This window comes from Leptinotarsa decemlineata, unplaced genomic scaffold (assembly GCF_025532065.1).
Source record: "Leptinotarsa decemlineata unplaced genomic scaffold, Ldec_3_MD MMD2_tig00003557_RagTag_RagTag, whole genome shotgun sequence".
NCBI lineage: Eukaryota > Metazoa > Arthropoda > Insecta > Coleoptera > Chrysomelidae > Leptinotarsa > Leptinotarsa decemlineata.
Window position 1 is genome coordinate 639,152 of NW_027412590.1, and position 13,955 is coordinate 653,106.

The 13,955-nt window shown below is 31.6% G+C and overlaps 1 protein-coding gene across 1 annotated transcript in view; it reads right to left on the bottom strand.

Annotated features, from left to right (window-relative positions):
• Positions 1 to 13,955, bottom strand: part of LOC111515981 (fatty acyl-CoA reductase wat) — an 82,550-nt gene that overhangs the window by 51,024 nt on the left and 17,571 nt on the right. Inside the window, exon 3 of the mRNA XM_074178158.1 lies at positions 5,785 to 6,056. Within this exon, the coding sequence (XP_074034259.1) occupies positions 5,785 to 6,056 (272 nt within the window). The remainder of the gene's footprint in view (positions 1 to 5,784; positions 6,057 to 13,955) is intronic.

Below are 13,955 nucleotides of genomic sequence, written 5' to 3' on the forward strand. Positions count from 1 at the left end.
CCACACAGTATCTGAACCACGAATCCAACCACCATCAATCGACCAGAAGAGGAATCATCAAGACTCTATTAGACCGTGCTTTTGGGCTCTGTAATACGAAGGAAGGTCTCGAGAAAGAACTAGAGATCATCGAAAATAATCTTCAACGGAATGGATACTCAAAAGCGATGGTAGAAAAGACTTTGGCTATAAGACAGCAGGAGCCTCGCAAGGAAGAGAAGCCGTCACAGCCAGTGCTTGCACTTCCCTACATCAGAGGATTATCGGAGAGGATAAGAAGAATTGGTTCCAAATACAACATCAGAACCTGTTTCAGAACCGGTAACACTATCCGTAGCAGCCTCACGAAAACCAGGCCACCAAACGCGGACTGCGATTCCAAGAATTGCATTTACCGGATACCCTGTGAGTGCGGAATATCCTATATCGGTGAAACTAAGAGGCCATTGGATGTTCGCATTGCCGAGCACAAGAAGCACACACAGCGAGGGGAAACCAGCAAATCAGGAACAGCAGACCATGTTTGGACCCATCAACACAACATCGAGTGGTCCCAAGCTGAGATCTTGCACGAAGAGGAACATTGATTTGGGAGAAAATTCAAGGAAGCCGTATACATGTTGTCCAACAACGTATTCAGCCAGGCCAGCGTAAAAATACGCAGCATATGGAAACCCATCATCAAGCAAAAAATGGTCAACTCCCGCCAAAACGGTCATCTCCCACGGAACCCGTGAAGCGGAAAATGGAAAGCAGGGATAAGTGAAAGTATTTGAAGACCTATAAATAGTCATCTTTCGGAGGAATCAGTCCAGTCATCCCCGAAGACGATTGTAGATACTAACAATCGAAACGTCGTGAACTAACGTGATTTGGAATCTCTATTTTTTTTTTTTTTTCTTTTTTTCATTCCTTCATTTTTATTCTCTTTTTATTAATTCAATTGTTATATTTTTACTTGTAGTTTATTTCACTATCATTTCATTTCAGGTTTATTTTGCTTAATATAATTGTTATTTTCAGCTATTCATTTTCAATTATTCCTTTTTAGTGATTTCAGGGATTTCAAATAATTTTATATAGTAGACAATGGAAGTCCGAACTAGTGAAATTCAGCAAGATTTATTGTATCCACAATCAAAACGTTGTGAAGTAACTCGGCTTGAAATATTTCAATTATTATTTCATTTTGATCATCTTGCGAATTCTTTACGCAAGGACGGTTATTGCCAACTGCTTTCGCTTCTAATGGGAAGCTTCTTCAGGGCCTATAATTTATTGAGTTGTTGGTTTTTTTGCCATCGAAAAACATTACAATTCATACTTGCAGTAAAAATGAGTTAAAAACAATAAATTGAACATATAAACTGACGGAGAAGGTTGAACATGTATAAGATATTTTGGTTTTGACAAATGTCATACTTTCACATAAATGTCATTTTTCAATGAGTATGATGATTTCATAATCTTTGACTTCAAGAGTTATTGATTGATACAATTTTCATTATTATTATGTTTTTGATGTAGTTCCAGTGAGTTACTGTATATATTGCTGAGATTATCAATGTCAGTTCTCTTATTCATACAAACAGAAGACTTATTAATTTCAACCATTTCAAGAAAAAGGCGTTTAGAAATATTTTTTTCTTTATGTAGGACTTTGATATTAGAGTAATTTGGTTTATGTCCTGTTTCTATAGAATGTTTTGCTAATGCGCATGATTTTTTATTAAGCTTTATATCACTTTTATGTGAAGTCATTCTATCATTAAGAATTCTAGATGTTGTTCCAATATAATCCAAGTTACAGTTGTTACAAGGAATGTTATAAATCACATTTGACTTTTTGATGGTATCAGTTTTATCTTTAAATTCAGTATTCGAATTCTTTATAGTTTCAATATTTTTTTGGCATATTTTCATATGCCTGAAGAAGCTTCCCATTAGAAGCGAAAGCTTGGCAAAGTAGAACAGAGATTTTTGACTGAGAGACCCCGTTAATCCATTTTGCTGTACATTTCTCCAGTCGCTAAGATTATCCACTATATATATATATATATATATATATATATATATATATATATATATATATATATATATATATATATATTTATCATTCATACCACAAACATTCCATGGAAGTTAATTTGATAAAACAGATGAAACAACGTATAAAAGAAAATTACATATTCTTTTCAAGTTGTTCAAAAATAATTCATATCCAGAACCTTCATTAAATAAAATACTGTTTAGTACTCCGTCTTCATTCAATGAAATATCAATAATTAATGATGATAATAATATTTTGAATAGCAATACTTCTGACATAGTTCCTGTTTCCCCTTGTTTTGTATCACTTCCATATATAAAAGAGGTAACACCTAAACTTGTAAGAATTTTTAACAAATTCAATAACAATAATAACTTCAAAATTGCCTATAAAACCGCTCTATCCATTAATTCTATCTTTACCAAAATAAAAGACAAAACACCTCTTACTCATCAATCAAATGTTATATATTCTATCGCTTGTCAAAATTGTGACAGCATATACATTGGTCAAACTTCCAGAAATTTGAAAGACCGTATTACCTTTCATAAGAGCAATAGCAGATTACCCCACATAGATATGCCTTAGGCGTACATGATAATCAAACAGGACATAATATGAACTATAATAATGCAAAAATTTTATCAGAAGAATCTAACCTTACAAAGAGACTTTTTCTCGAAATGTCTTCCATATCACAATCCAGTCATTGCTTAAGTAAAAAAAAACTGATCGAAATCACCTAAATGAAATTTACTTTTTTTTACTACAAATTGAAAAAAAATTTCATAATTTCAAAAATTCTTCTTTATTAGAATATAGTACATAAAATAATCATAATCTAATTGGCATTCCTGTATAGGATAAAGTTTGGCAATACTGAATCCAACAAAGTATTTGTTTTCTGAACTGTCATGTCATTCATTTCTTCTTCTTCATTTTCATTCAAAACTAGTATTATAACCTATTTTGTGATCACATGTACTGGCCTGGTACAAAATCAGAATTTTAGAATTCAAAAAAAATTGAATTTATTCATTAGATCCACAATAATTTTACCAAAATTGACGTTTATATGTTTAATTGTTTGATGTGTAACTATAATCATCTTGAATCACTATGCAAACCAATTTCAATGTTTTCCCATGTCTCAAATCTAAGTTCAACATTAAAATCAAATGATAACAAAAATTATTTTAAACATCACTGAGTCCAACCTCAATGACAATGTAAGTACATAATTTTCAACTGTACAATATCAATTAGTCTTATGTTCTATTATTGTAGTTTTCCCTGAGGATGACAGTATACATTGTCGAAATGATTGAAATATATTGTTGAAAGAGTATACTTTCTCAATTGTTGCTTACCCAAATATTTACCCGTTTAATTATTTATATATATATATATATATATATATATATATATATATATATATATATATATATATACGTAGGTTGAGATACGTAGACACCTTCATAATATGGAACCAGGGGAATGCAGAAATAAGACACTTTCCTGAAGCACATCAACAACGTAAGTCCTTCCATCACTTTCACAATGATGAAGGAAGTCCACAACGATGCCTTTCTTAGACGTATTGGTGAAGAGGACCGACACTAAATGGAAAACATCTGTATATCGAAAACTCACTCACACAAGACAGTATCTGAATCAAAAATACAACCACCATCAATCGACTAAGAGAGGAATCATCTAGATTCAACTAGACTATGCTTTCGGGCTCTGTAATACAAAGGAAGGTTTCGAAAAGGAACTAGACATCATCAAAAATGACCTACAACGGAATGGTTACTCCAGAGTGATGGTAGAACAGGCTTTAGCTAGAAGACAGCAAGAGCTGCACAAGGAGGAGAAGCCGCCACAACCAGTACTTGTACTTCCTTACATCAGAGGATTATCGGGAAAGATAAGAAGGATTGGGTCCAAGTATAACATCATGACATGTTTGTTTGAAGGTGATTGACAATGTTTGATGATGAATTTCACTAGTTCGGACTTCCATTGTGTAATATATAAAACGATTTGAAATCCCTGAAACAACTAAAAAAAGAGAATTGAACAAAAATATCTGTAAATAACAAACAATTATATTAAGCAAAAAAAAACCTGAAATGAAATTTCACCACCTGAATACTAACAATCGAAAAGTCGTGAACTGACTTGGCTAAAAATCTCTTGACTTTTTATTTTATCTTTATTTTCATTTTGTATTTCTTTATTTTAATTTTTTTTTGTTCAATTGTTTTATTTTAACTTGTATTTTATTTCACTATTATTTCATTTCAGTTTTTTTTCTGCTCAATATAATTGCTTTTACAGCTATTTATTTTTTTATTTCTTATTTTTTAGATGTTTCAGGGATTTCAAATCATTTTATATATTAGAAAATGGTACGCATTGCTGAGCACAAGAAACACACACAGCGAGGAGAAACCAGCAAATCCGGAATAGCAGAGCATGTTTGGACCGTGTTAGGAATCACACGTTGAAAAGTAAAACCTCGTTAGTCCTTAGCTCGCACAAGTTTGTCAACTTCTGAGAGTTGTCGTTCGTATGGGGGCGACAGATGATTAACGGAAAAATAGATTTTAAAACAGACAGAGATCAACATAACATCAAGTGGACTCAAGCTGAAATCAAACACAATGAGGAACATTGGTTTAGGAGAAAATTCAAAGAAGCCGCGTTTAGTCAAGCTAGCGTAGAGATACGTTACATATAGAAACCTCTAATCAAGCAAAAAACGACAAACTCCCACCAAACGGTCATCTGCCGCTAAAACCAATGAAGCGGAGAGAGGGAAGAGAGAATAGGTGAAAGCGCTCGAATGATCTAAAAATAGTCAGTTCTCGGAGGAATGAGTCCAGTTATCGCCCGAAAATGAATGTGGATACTAACAATCGAAACGTCGTGACGGAACTTGGTTTGGAATCTTTCAATTTTTATTTTTAATTTTTTTTAATAATATTTTGTAATTTTTCAATTTTCAGCTTTTATATACAATTTTTTTTAATATTTTTGGTGGTTGCTTGTATGTTATTTCTTTGTAATTACAATTTTTTTTTCCAATAAAATTGTTATTATCGGTTTATCTTTTTAATTTTTTTCAGGAATTTCAAATCAATTCATATCATAGTAGACAATGATGAATGAGAAACTCGATATGGCAGAAAAATGAATGAAATTTATTTTTACTACATGAAATGCATATAACATACATATCTATCAATTGAACAACACGTCTGTTTTTTCTGAACATTCCAGTATGGATGAATACATTCTGAATTAATTTTTTCTCCTAACCAATATCTTCATTTATATTTGTGGATTATTAATACGATTTTTCATTGTGAGATTATCTCTGGACAGTTTATAAAACCACAAACAACTGCAACACGTGTTTTTCCAAACAATTGCTCTTTCGAGCATTTTCAGTATGGAAAAATGATAGCTTGATCAAACGTTTTCAATATGAAAACGCTTGTAAGAGCGGTATAACGAAACACCTGGTTGTTTGAAGTTTTGTGAACTGTTCAGCGAAAATCTCACAATGAAGAGTTATGGATTTCCATCAAGTATTGACTAATTCCATCACATATCTAGAAGAGATTTCTAAGCGCAGAACCAAGAAATCGCATGGAATATAATATCAAATTCGAAATACCCTGGAGTTTATATATTTTTATGTCGAAATTTTTCAACATACTCACCTAGAACTGATTTCTTTCAGTATATTTTCATCCAATTTGTCTACTAATTTGATGAGGAATTTTGGATCTATCGGCGCTCCATAAAACTCCTCTTTGATTTGTGATTCATGGCAGTTGGAGTATGCAGTGGATACAAGAATAAGAGAATTGAGATTTTTGGCATCTTTCATCAAATCAAGAATTGCCAAAGTACCTCTCACGTTGGTAATCACAGCTTCATGGAGTTTTGAATCCATATTCAGAAATGCTCCACAATGAAAAACTACATTCACCTGAAATCAAAAATTTTCAATAACGTTTTAAGTTATTGATTTGATTGTGAATACATTTTTTGCTAAATGTTTCTTTACTTTTTCACACTCAATTGACAAACATACGGTAAACATTTTTCTGAATATGTCAAACAAACGTCTGACTTTTATTTTGAAAATGATTGACAGGCTCCCAACAAATACCATTCAATTGAAATTGGTATCTGTCGAAATATTGAATTTCAATAATAATAATAGAAATAATAATAACGGTGGTCGTTGGTTGATAATGCTGGCGCACCCTCCCGAATGTATCGGGGCTTCAGGGGATAGGGCCTGACCAGCGCACACTACGGTGATAATAATCATAATATTCATTTCACTTGTTAAACAGTATGAAAGCATTGAAATAATTATTTACATACAGTAACAAAAAAGACGTCTATAACCAAAATATATATAAAAAAAAATATGATAGATACTTATCTGGACATTAATTAACAATTATTCATCGAGAGTAACTATTGATACTCGTCACTGATGTAGCAGTTTCTTTCGAAGAGATATTTTCTCGATTGTCTTTTGAATATGAGATATTCATTGAATCCTTGATAGAAACTTCTAGCTTGTTATATAGTTTGGTTCCACTGTATAGGTGACTCTTCTGATAGAGAGAGGTTCGGTGGGAATTCGCTATCAGCAACCCTCTAGCTCTAGTTGGGTAGAATAACATTACAAATCATACTTACAGTAAAAATGAGTGAAAAACAATAAATTGAAGATATAAATTGACGTAAAAGTTAACATGTATACGATTTTTTTTGTGGGTTTGACAAATGTCATACCTTCACATAAATGTTATTTTTCAATGGGTATGATGATTTGATAATTTTTTACTGCAATGAAAGAGTTATTGATTGATACATCTTTCATTATTATTATGTTTTTGATATAGTTCTAGTAAATTACTATATATACTGCTGAGATTATCAATGTCAGTTTTCTTATTCATACAATCAGAAGACTTATTAATTTCCACCATTTCAAGAAAAAGGCGTTTGAAAATATTTTTTTCTGTAAGTAAAACTTTGATATTAGAGTAATTTGGTTTATGACCTGTTTCTATAGAGTGTTGTGCTAATGCACATGATTTTTTATTGAGTTTTATATCACTTTTATGTTAAGTTACTCTATCATTAAGAATTCTAGATGTTGTTCCAATATAATTCAAGTTACAATTATTACAAGGAATGTTATAAATCACATTTGACTTTTTTGTTGTATCTTTCAATTTAGTATTCAAATTCTTTATAGTTTTAATATTTTTTCGGCATATTTTGATATTTTGTTCATTATGAAAAAGTTTTATGATATTTGAAGATAAATTTCCAAGGTTAGGTATAGATTTATAAGAAATATTGATAGGTGAACTATCATTTCATACATTTCTGTTGATTACATCAGAATTTGTATTACTGCCAGTATTGAAAATTATTTTATTAAGAAGTTTTCTGGGATAAGAATTATCGATCAATATGTCTCTTAGAAGTCTGAGATTTTTTTGCTTGAGGGAAGGGTGTACTAATTTTTCTATTCTTTTTTTCAAACAGAGTATTAAATTAATTTTAACTGATTTTTTGTGAAAGGAATAGTAATTGATATATCTTTCTGAATTAGTAGCTTGCCACCAACTACCACAGAAGTGAATATACCAAATTTACTCTCAGATATTGAAAATTTGATAACTGGGTTTTGTGATAGCAAAAAGAATCTTTTCAGAGCGAAGATAACAAATATCGTAACTAACTTTTTCCAAAAACCTCATGATAATAATTATCCTAATTTTCTATTTGAAAAAACAAAAACATTAATGAAAAATCATCCGGAATTGATTCTTACAAGATCTGATATAGGTAACGTGACAGTTATTATGAAGAAATCTTATTATATTGAGAAATCTCTTGAGAATATCAATGATAGTGAATATTATGTTGAACTTAATAAAGATCCCGTTTCAACAATACAACAAAAAGCAAAAAAGTCATTACGGATTTGAAAAAATCTAAAATGATATCAGAAGATGAAGCAAAAACTTACATGATTTATAATTCCATATCACCCAAATATTATGGACTCCCTAAAATACATAAACCTGATTTGAAACTGAGACCCATTATTTCCTCCATTGATGTTCCAAATAGCAAAATTGCTCAAATGGTCACTAAAATTCTCACTGATGCTTATAATTATGAAAATGAATTCTATATTAAGGATTCTTTATTTTCCAATTTCATAAATGAAAAATCACTACCTCCTGGTTATATTCTGATCAGCCTTGATGTGATTTCACTTTTTAGCAATATACCTATGAATCTAGTGGAGAAAAGTATTATCAAAAGATGGAATGATATGAATAAAAAATGTTCAATAAACCAAAAAAAAAATATTGAAATAATTGGTTTCATCTTCAACTCAAGTTATTTCTCTTTCGAAGGTAAATACTATAAACAAATTCTTGGTACACCAATGGGAGCTACTATTTCTCCTATTATAGCTCAATACGTAATGGACGATCTTTTTGAAAACATACTTCCCAAATTGAGTTTTAAAATTCCTTTTTTAAAGAAATATGTTGACGATGTCATCTGTGCAATACCTTATGACAAATCTAATGAAATTCTTGATGTTGTCAATAGATATGATGAGAAGTTACAATTCACTATCGAAATAGAAAATAATCAGACCCTTCTTTTTCTTGATACAAGAAGTTATTCGTAAAACTGACAATCCTTTGATTACAGATTGGTATGTCAAATCTACTAATTCAGGAAGATATATCAATTACTATTCCTTTCACAAAAAAACAGTTGAAATTAATTTAATACTCTGTTTGAAAAAAAAGAATAGAAAAATTAGTACACCCTTCCCTCAAGCAAAAAAATCTCAGACTTCTAAGAGACATATTGATCGATAATTCTTATCCCAGAAAACTTCTTAATAAAATAATTTTCAATACTGGCAGTAATACAAATTCCGATGTGATTAACAGAAATGTATGTAATCATAGTTCACCTATAAACATTTCTTATAAATCTATACCTAACCTTGGAAATTTATCTTCAAATATCATAAAACTTTTTCATAATGAACAAAATATCAAAATATGCCAAAAAAATATTAAAACTATAAAGAATTTGAATACTAAATTGAAAGATAAAACTGATACAACAAAAAAGTCAAATGTGATTTATAACATTCCTTGTAATAATTGTAACTTGAATTATATTGGAACAACATCTAGAATTCTTAATGATAGAGTAACTTTACATAAAAGTGATATAAAGCTCAATAAAAAATCATGTGCATTAGCACAACACTCTATAGAAACAGGTCATAAACCAAATTACTGTAATATCAAAGTTTTACTTACAGAAAAAAATATTTCCAAACGCCTTTTTCTTGAAATGGTGGAAATTAATAAGTCTTCTGATTGTATGAATAAGAAAACTGACATTGATAATCTCAGCAGTATATATAGTAATTTACTAGAACTACATCAAAAACATAATAATTATGAAAGATGTATCAATCAATAACTCTTTCATTACAGTAAAAAATTATCAAATCATCATACCCATTGAAAAATGACATTTATGTGAAGGTATGACATTTGTCAAACCCACAAAAAAAATTGTATACATGTTAACTTTCACGTCAATTTATATGTTCAATTTATTGTTTTTCACTCATTTTTACTGTGAGTATGATTTGTAATGTTATTCAAAGGCGAAAATATTCAAAAATCTTTAAATTATAGGCCCTGAAGAAGCTTCCCATTAGAAGCGAAAGCTTGGCAAAGTAAAGCAGAGTTTGATTTTTGATTTTTTGACTGGGAGACCCTGTTAATCCATTTTACCGTACATTTCTCCAGTCGCTAACATCCATCCAATTTATATATATATATATATATATATATATATATATATATATATATATATATATATATATATATATATATATATATATATATATATATATATATATTAGGTGAAATTAGAGAAAATATCACATACGCGGATCAAATATATATATATATATATATATATATATATATATATATATATATATATATATATATATATATATATATATATATATATATATATATATATATATATATATATATATATATATTATATATTATATTATATTACATTTTATTTAATTTATTATAATAATTTTGTAATGAAAATTTCCAAATCAAAAATCCTCACATAGCACAGGTATGCTGTTGTATCCGTTATTATGTTTCATATATCTATATTTATTATGTCCTTTTTATATTACAATAAAGCTAATAAACATTAGCGAAAGCTCGGGAAGCTAAAAAGAGTAATATTTATTTCAATCAGACCGAATCCCCGAAAAACTACTCTTATATATATACATACGGTCAAGTTCACTTTTTTCCTGAGAAAATTTCAGTCCTGAAAAATCCGAATTTGTCTCACTTCTTATGGAAACACCCCCGTATCTTCCGTAATATTCGGGGTGGAACGATGAAACTCTCAGGACTGATGAAAATGCTAAAAATGTACCCACCACTTGAATGGGGTTGGCCAAAGTGATATACACTGTCCGCCACTCGCGATAGAACACTCCATTTCACGGTAAAACATATTAGGGGGCAAAATAGGCTTAGAATTCCTTCAGATTCGTGATCAGGACTACCAACTCACTACGAATACACTTTTTTTTCTGAAAAAATTCCAGTCTTGAAAAATCCGAATTTCTCTCAATTCTTATGGAAACACCCCCGTATCTTCCGTAATATTGGAGGTGGAACGATGAAACTCTCAGGACTGATGGATATGCCCAAAATGCACCTACCACCTGAATGAGGTTTTCCAAAGTGATATACACTATCCGCCACTCGCGATGGAACACTCCATTTTTACGGTAAAACATATTACGGGCAAAATAGGCTCAAAATTCCTTCAGATTCGTGATCAGGACTACCAACTCACTAAGATAACACTTTTTTCCTGAGAAAATTTCAGTCCTGAAAAATCCGAATTTGTCTCACTTCTTAAGGAAACACCCCCGTATCTTCAGTAATATTCGAAGTAGAACGATGAAACTCTCAGGACTGATGGAAATGCTCAAAATGCACCTACCATCTGAATGGGGTTGTCCAAAGTGATATACACTGCCCGCCACTCGCGATGGAACACCCCATTTTCAGGTAAAACATATTACGGCGCAAAATAGTTCGCTTTCAATACCTGAACCCCTTCATTCTATCTGGAAAGTACTCTCAGGTATGGAAGATACAGATGCTGTGAGATGCTATCATCCATTTTGAACCTATCTGAGGAATATGTTACAGCACCACATTCTCAGATTATCGAGATAGTGTGAAGCAGTGTATGAAAAATTATCGATGGCGGCATCTATTATAACTGAAGAGGATTATTCGTAAAACTAATTCTGGTTGCTGATCATCCAATTTCTATCCCAACCAGAAGTGAGAGCTCTCGATTGATGAGCAAAAACTGTAAAAAATGGAAAAAATCTATATTCAAAGGTTCACATCTCGAAAACTGTACAATTCTGAGCTTCGGCTGAGGACACTCTCACTCAGCACATCAAGAACTACAACATGTCAAAATTTCGGCAAAATTCAAGGCAAGCCATTTCTCATGAGAAATGTGCGAGAGGTCCTTCATAAAAATATTGAGGAAACATTTTACCATCCGAAACAAAATTGATCTTCATACTCATTGCAACACCGAAACAACTGTTAATTTTTAAAGAAAAAATCGCACTCGGTGAACAGGTAGAATTTAAATTATTTTACCTACTTGCTGAATTGTTGTCTGAAATCATTTGAAGGGATTGAATCACATCAGTTTCATTGAATCATGCAGTACCTTGAAATCACCATGGAAAACAGTTGCTCATTGATATTTACTGTCAACCTGACAATATTGTTGAAAGATCTTGTTGTATTAACCCCCAGACCAGTTTTCATTGCATTTGTTGATTCTAGTATTGTTGTTCTTTGAATCACCGTTGTTCGTGTTGTTTCTGCCGTGTTTTTGTTCCCATTGTGTCTATTGTTCCTGTATTTGTGTTGGATATTGTTCCTGTGTTCCAGTTGTTTTTTGTTCGTGAGTTCCTGTTCATATTTTAATATTTCTGAAGTTCCCATTTCAATTGATATCAGCTCATTTTGATTGACAAAGTTCAACATGGCACGTCTGTCATTTCAAGCAAAAATTGAAATTGTTTTAATTGTTAGTGAAGGGGTGAGGTCCTATCGTGAAGCGGCCGTTGAATTTAATAGAAGACACCCGCTAGAGGTACACCTTGTACATAAAATATATAATCTATTCGTGAGCACCGGCCAAGTAACAAAGGACAGAAAAATTGTAAAACATCATATTGATGATGATACGATATTGGCGGCTCATCAAGCTGATACTAGAATTAGTTTGAGAAACGTATCGCTTCAACTCAATATGAGCCGCAGTAAAATATGGAGGTGTTTAAAGAGGCATTGAATGCATGCGTTCAAACCCAAATTTTTACATACTTTGCACGAAGGAGATGAAATCCGCCGTATGGAGTATTGTTTATGGATGCAGGGAAATTATCTCAATGACAGGAATTTTTTAAAGTATATCTTATACAGTGATGAGGCTACCTTTACCACGAATGGTGTTGAATGTTCCCGGAACATGAGGTTTTGGGCTGAACACAATCTAAATTGGGTGGTGAATTGTAGAGACCAAATATCTCAGAAAGTTAATGTGTGGTGTGGTATCCTGAACGGAAATATTATCTGGCTATTTTTTTTCGATCAAAATTTAAACGGACGACTATTCGTTGATTTTTTCGAAAATGCGTTTTGAAAGAACTACCTTCGGATGTGAGACACTGCATGATTTTTTCAGTTAGATGGTTCACTAGTTCACAATAGTGGCATAACAAGGGTTTGGTTGAATATGAATCTACCAATGAAATGGATAGCACCCAATAGCCCTCTCATAGTATGGCCACCACGATCCCCAGATTCAACTTACTGGATTTTTATTTATGGGGAAATTCGAAAAATAAAGTTCATAAGGAAACGCCAACAAATAAGGAAGATCTCCGTGCAAGAATTATACAAGCGTGTAGAGAAATCACACCTAGTAGAGAACTGAGAAGAGTTGGAGGAAATAATAGAAGGCGCATAGAAAACTATGTTCGGTTGGAGGAAAATTGTCAACGGTTAAATCATTTGAAATTGTTTGTTTTGTTTTTAATTGAAAATGTAATTTTGAAAGTAGTACTTCGAAAGAATTTTGAACTACATAACATTTTTCGCTACAAAATATCCTTGTTTTTTTTTGAATAATGGGAAAATGAGAATATGAACTAACAATAACCATCCTAAGACCTCACTGATTACATGTTTCCGTTCCTCTTACAAAATTACCATTTTCTCTCTTATTGAGAAGGAATAACTTCCCTGACAACAAAATAAAAAATAAATTATTTATGTGAAAACAAAAGTCGTTTCTCTCAAACAATTTCTTCAATGTTTTGATGCTGAAACCAAAAAAAAATCTACTTCAATTATTACGGAAGATACGGGGGTGTTTTCATGAGAAGTGAAACAATTTCGGATTTTTCAGGACTGGCGAGTGGCCAACCCCATTCAGATGGTAGGTACATTTTGAACATTTCCATCAGTCGTGAGAGTTTCATCGTTCCACCTCGAAAATTACGGAAGATACGGAAGATTCTATAAGAAGTGAGAGAAATTCAGATTTTTCAGGACTGAAATTTTTTCAAGAAAAAAGTGTAATCGTAGTAAGTTGGCAGTCGTGATCACGAATCTGAAGAAATTTTGAGCCTATTTTGCCCCCT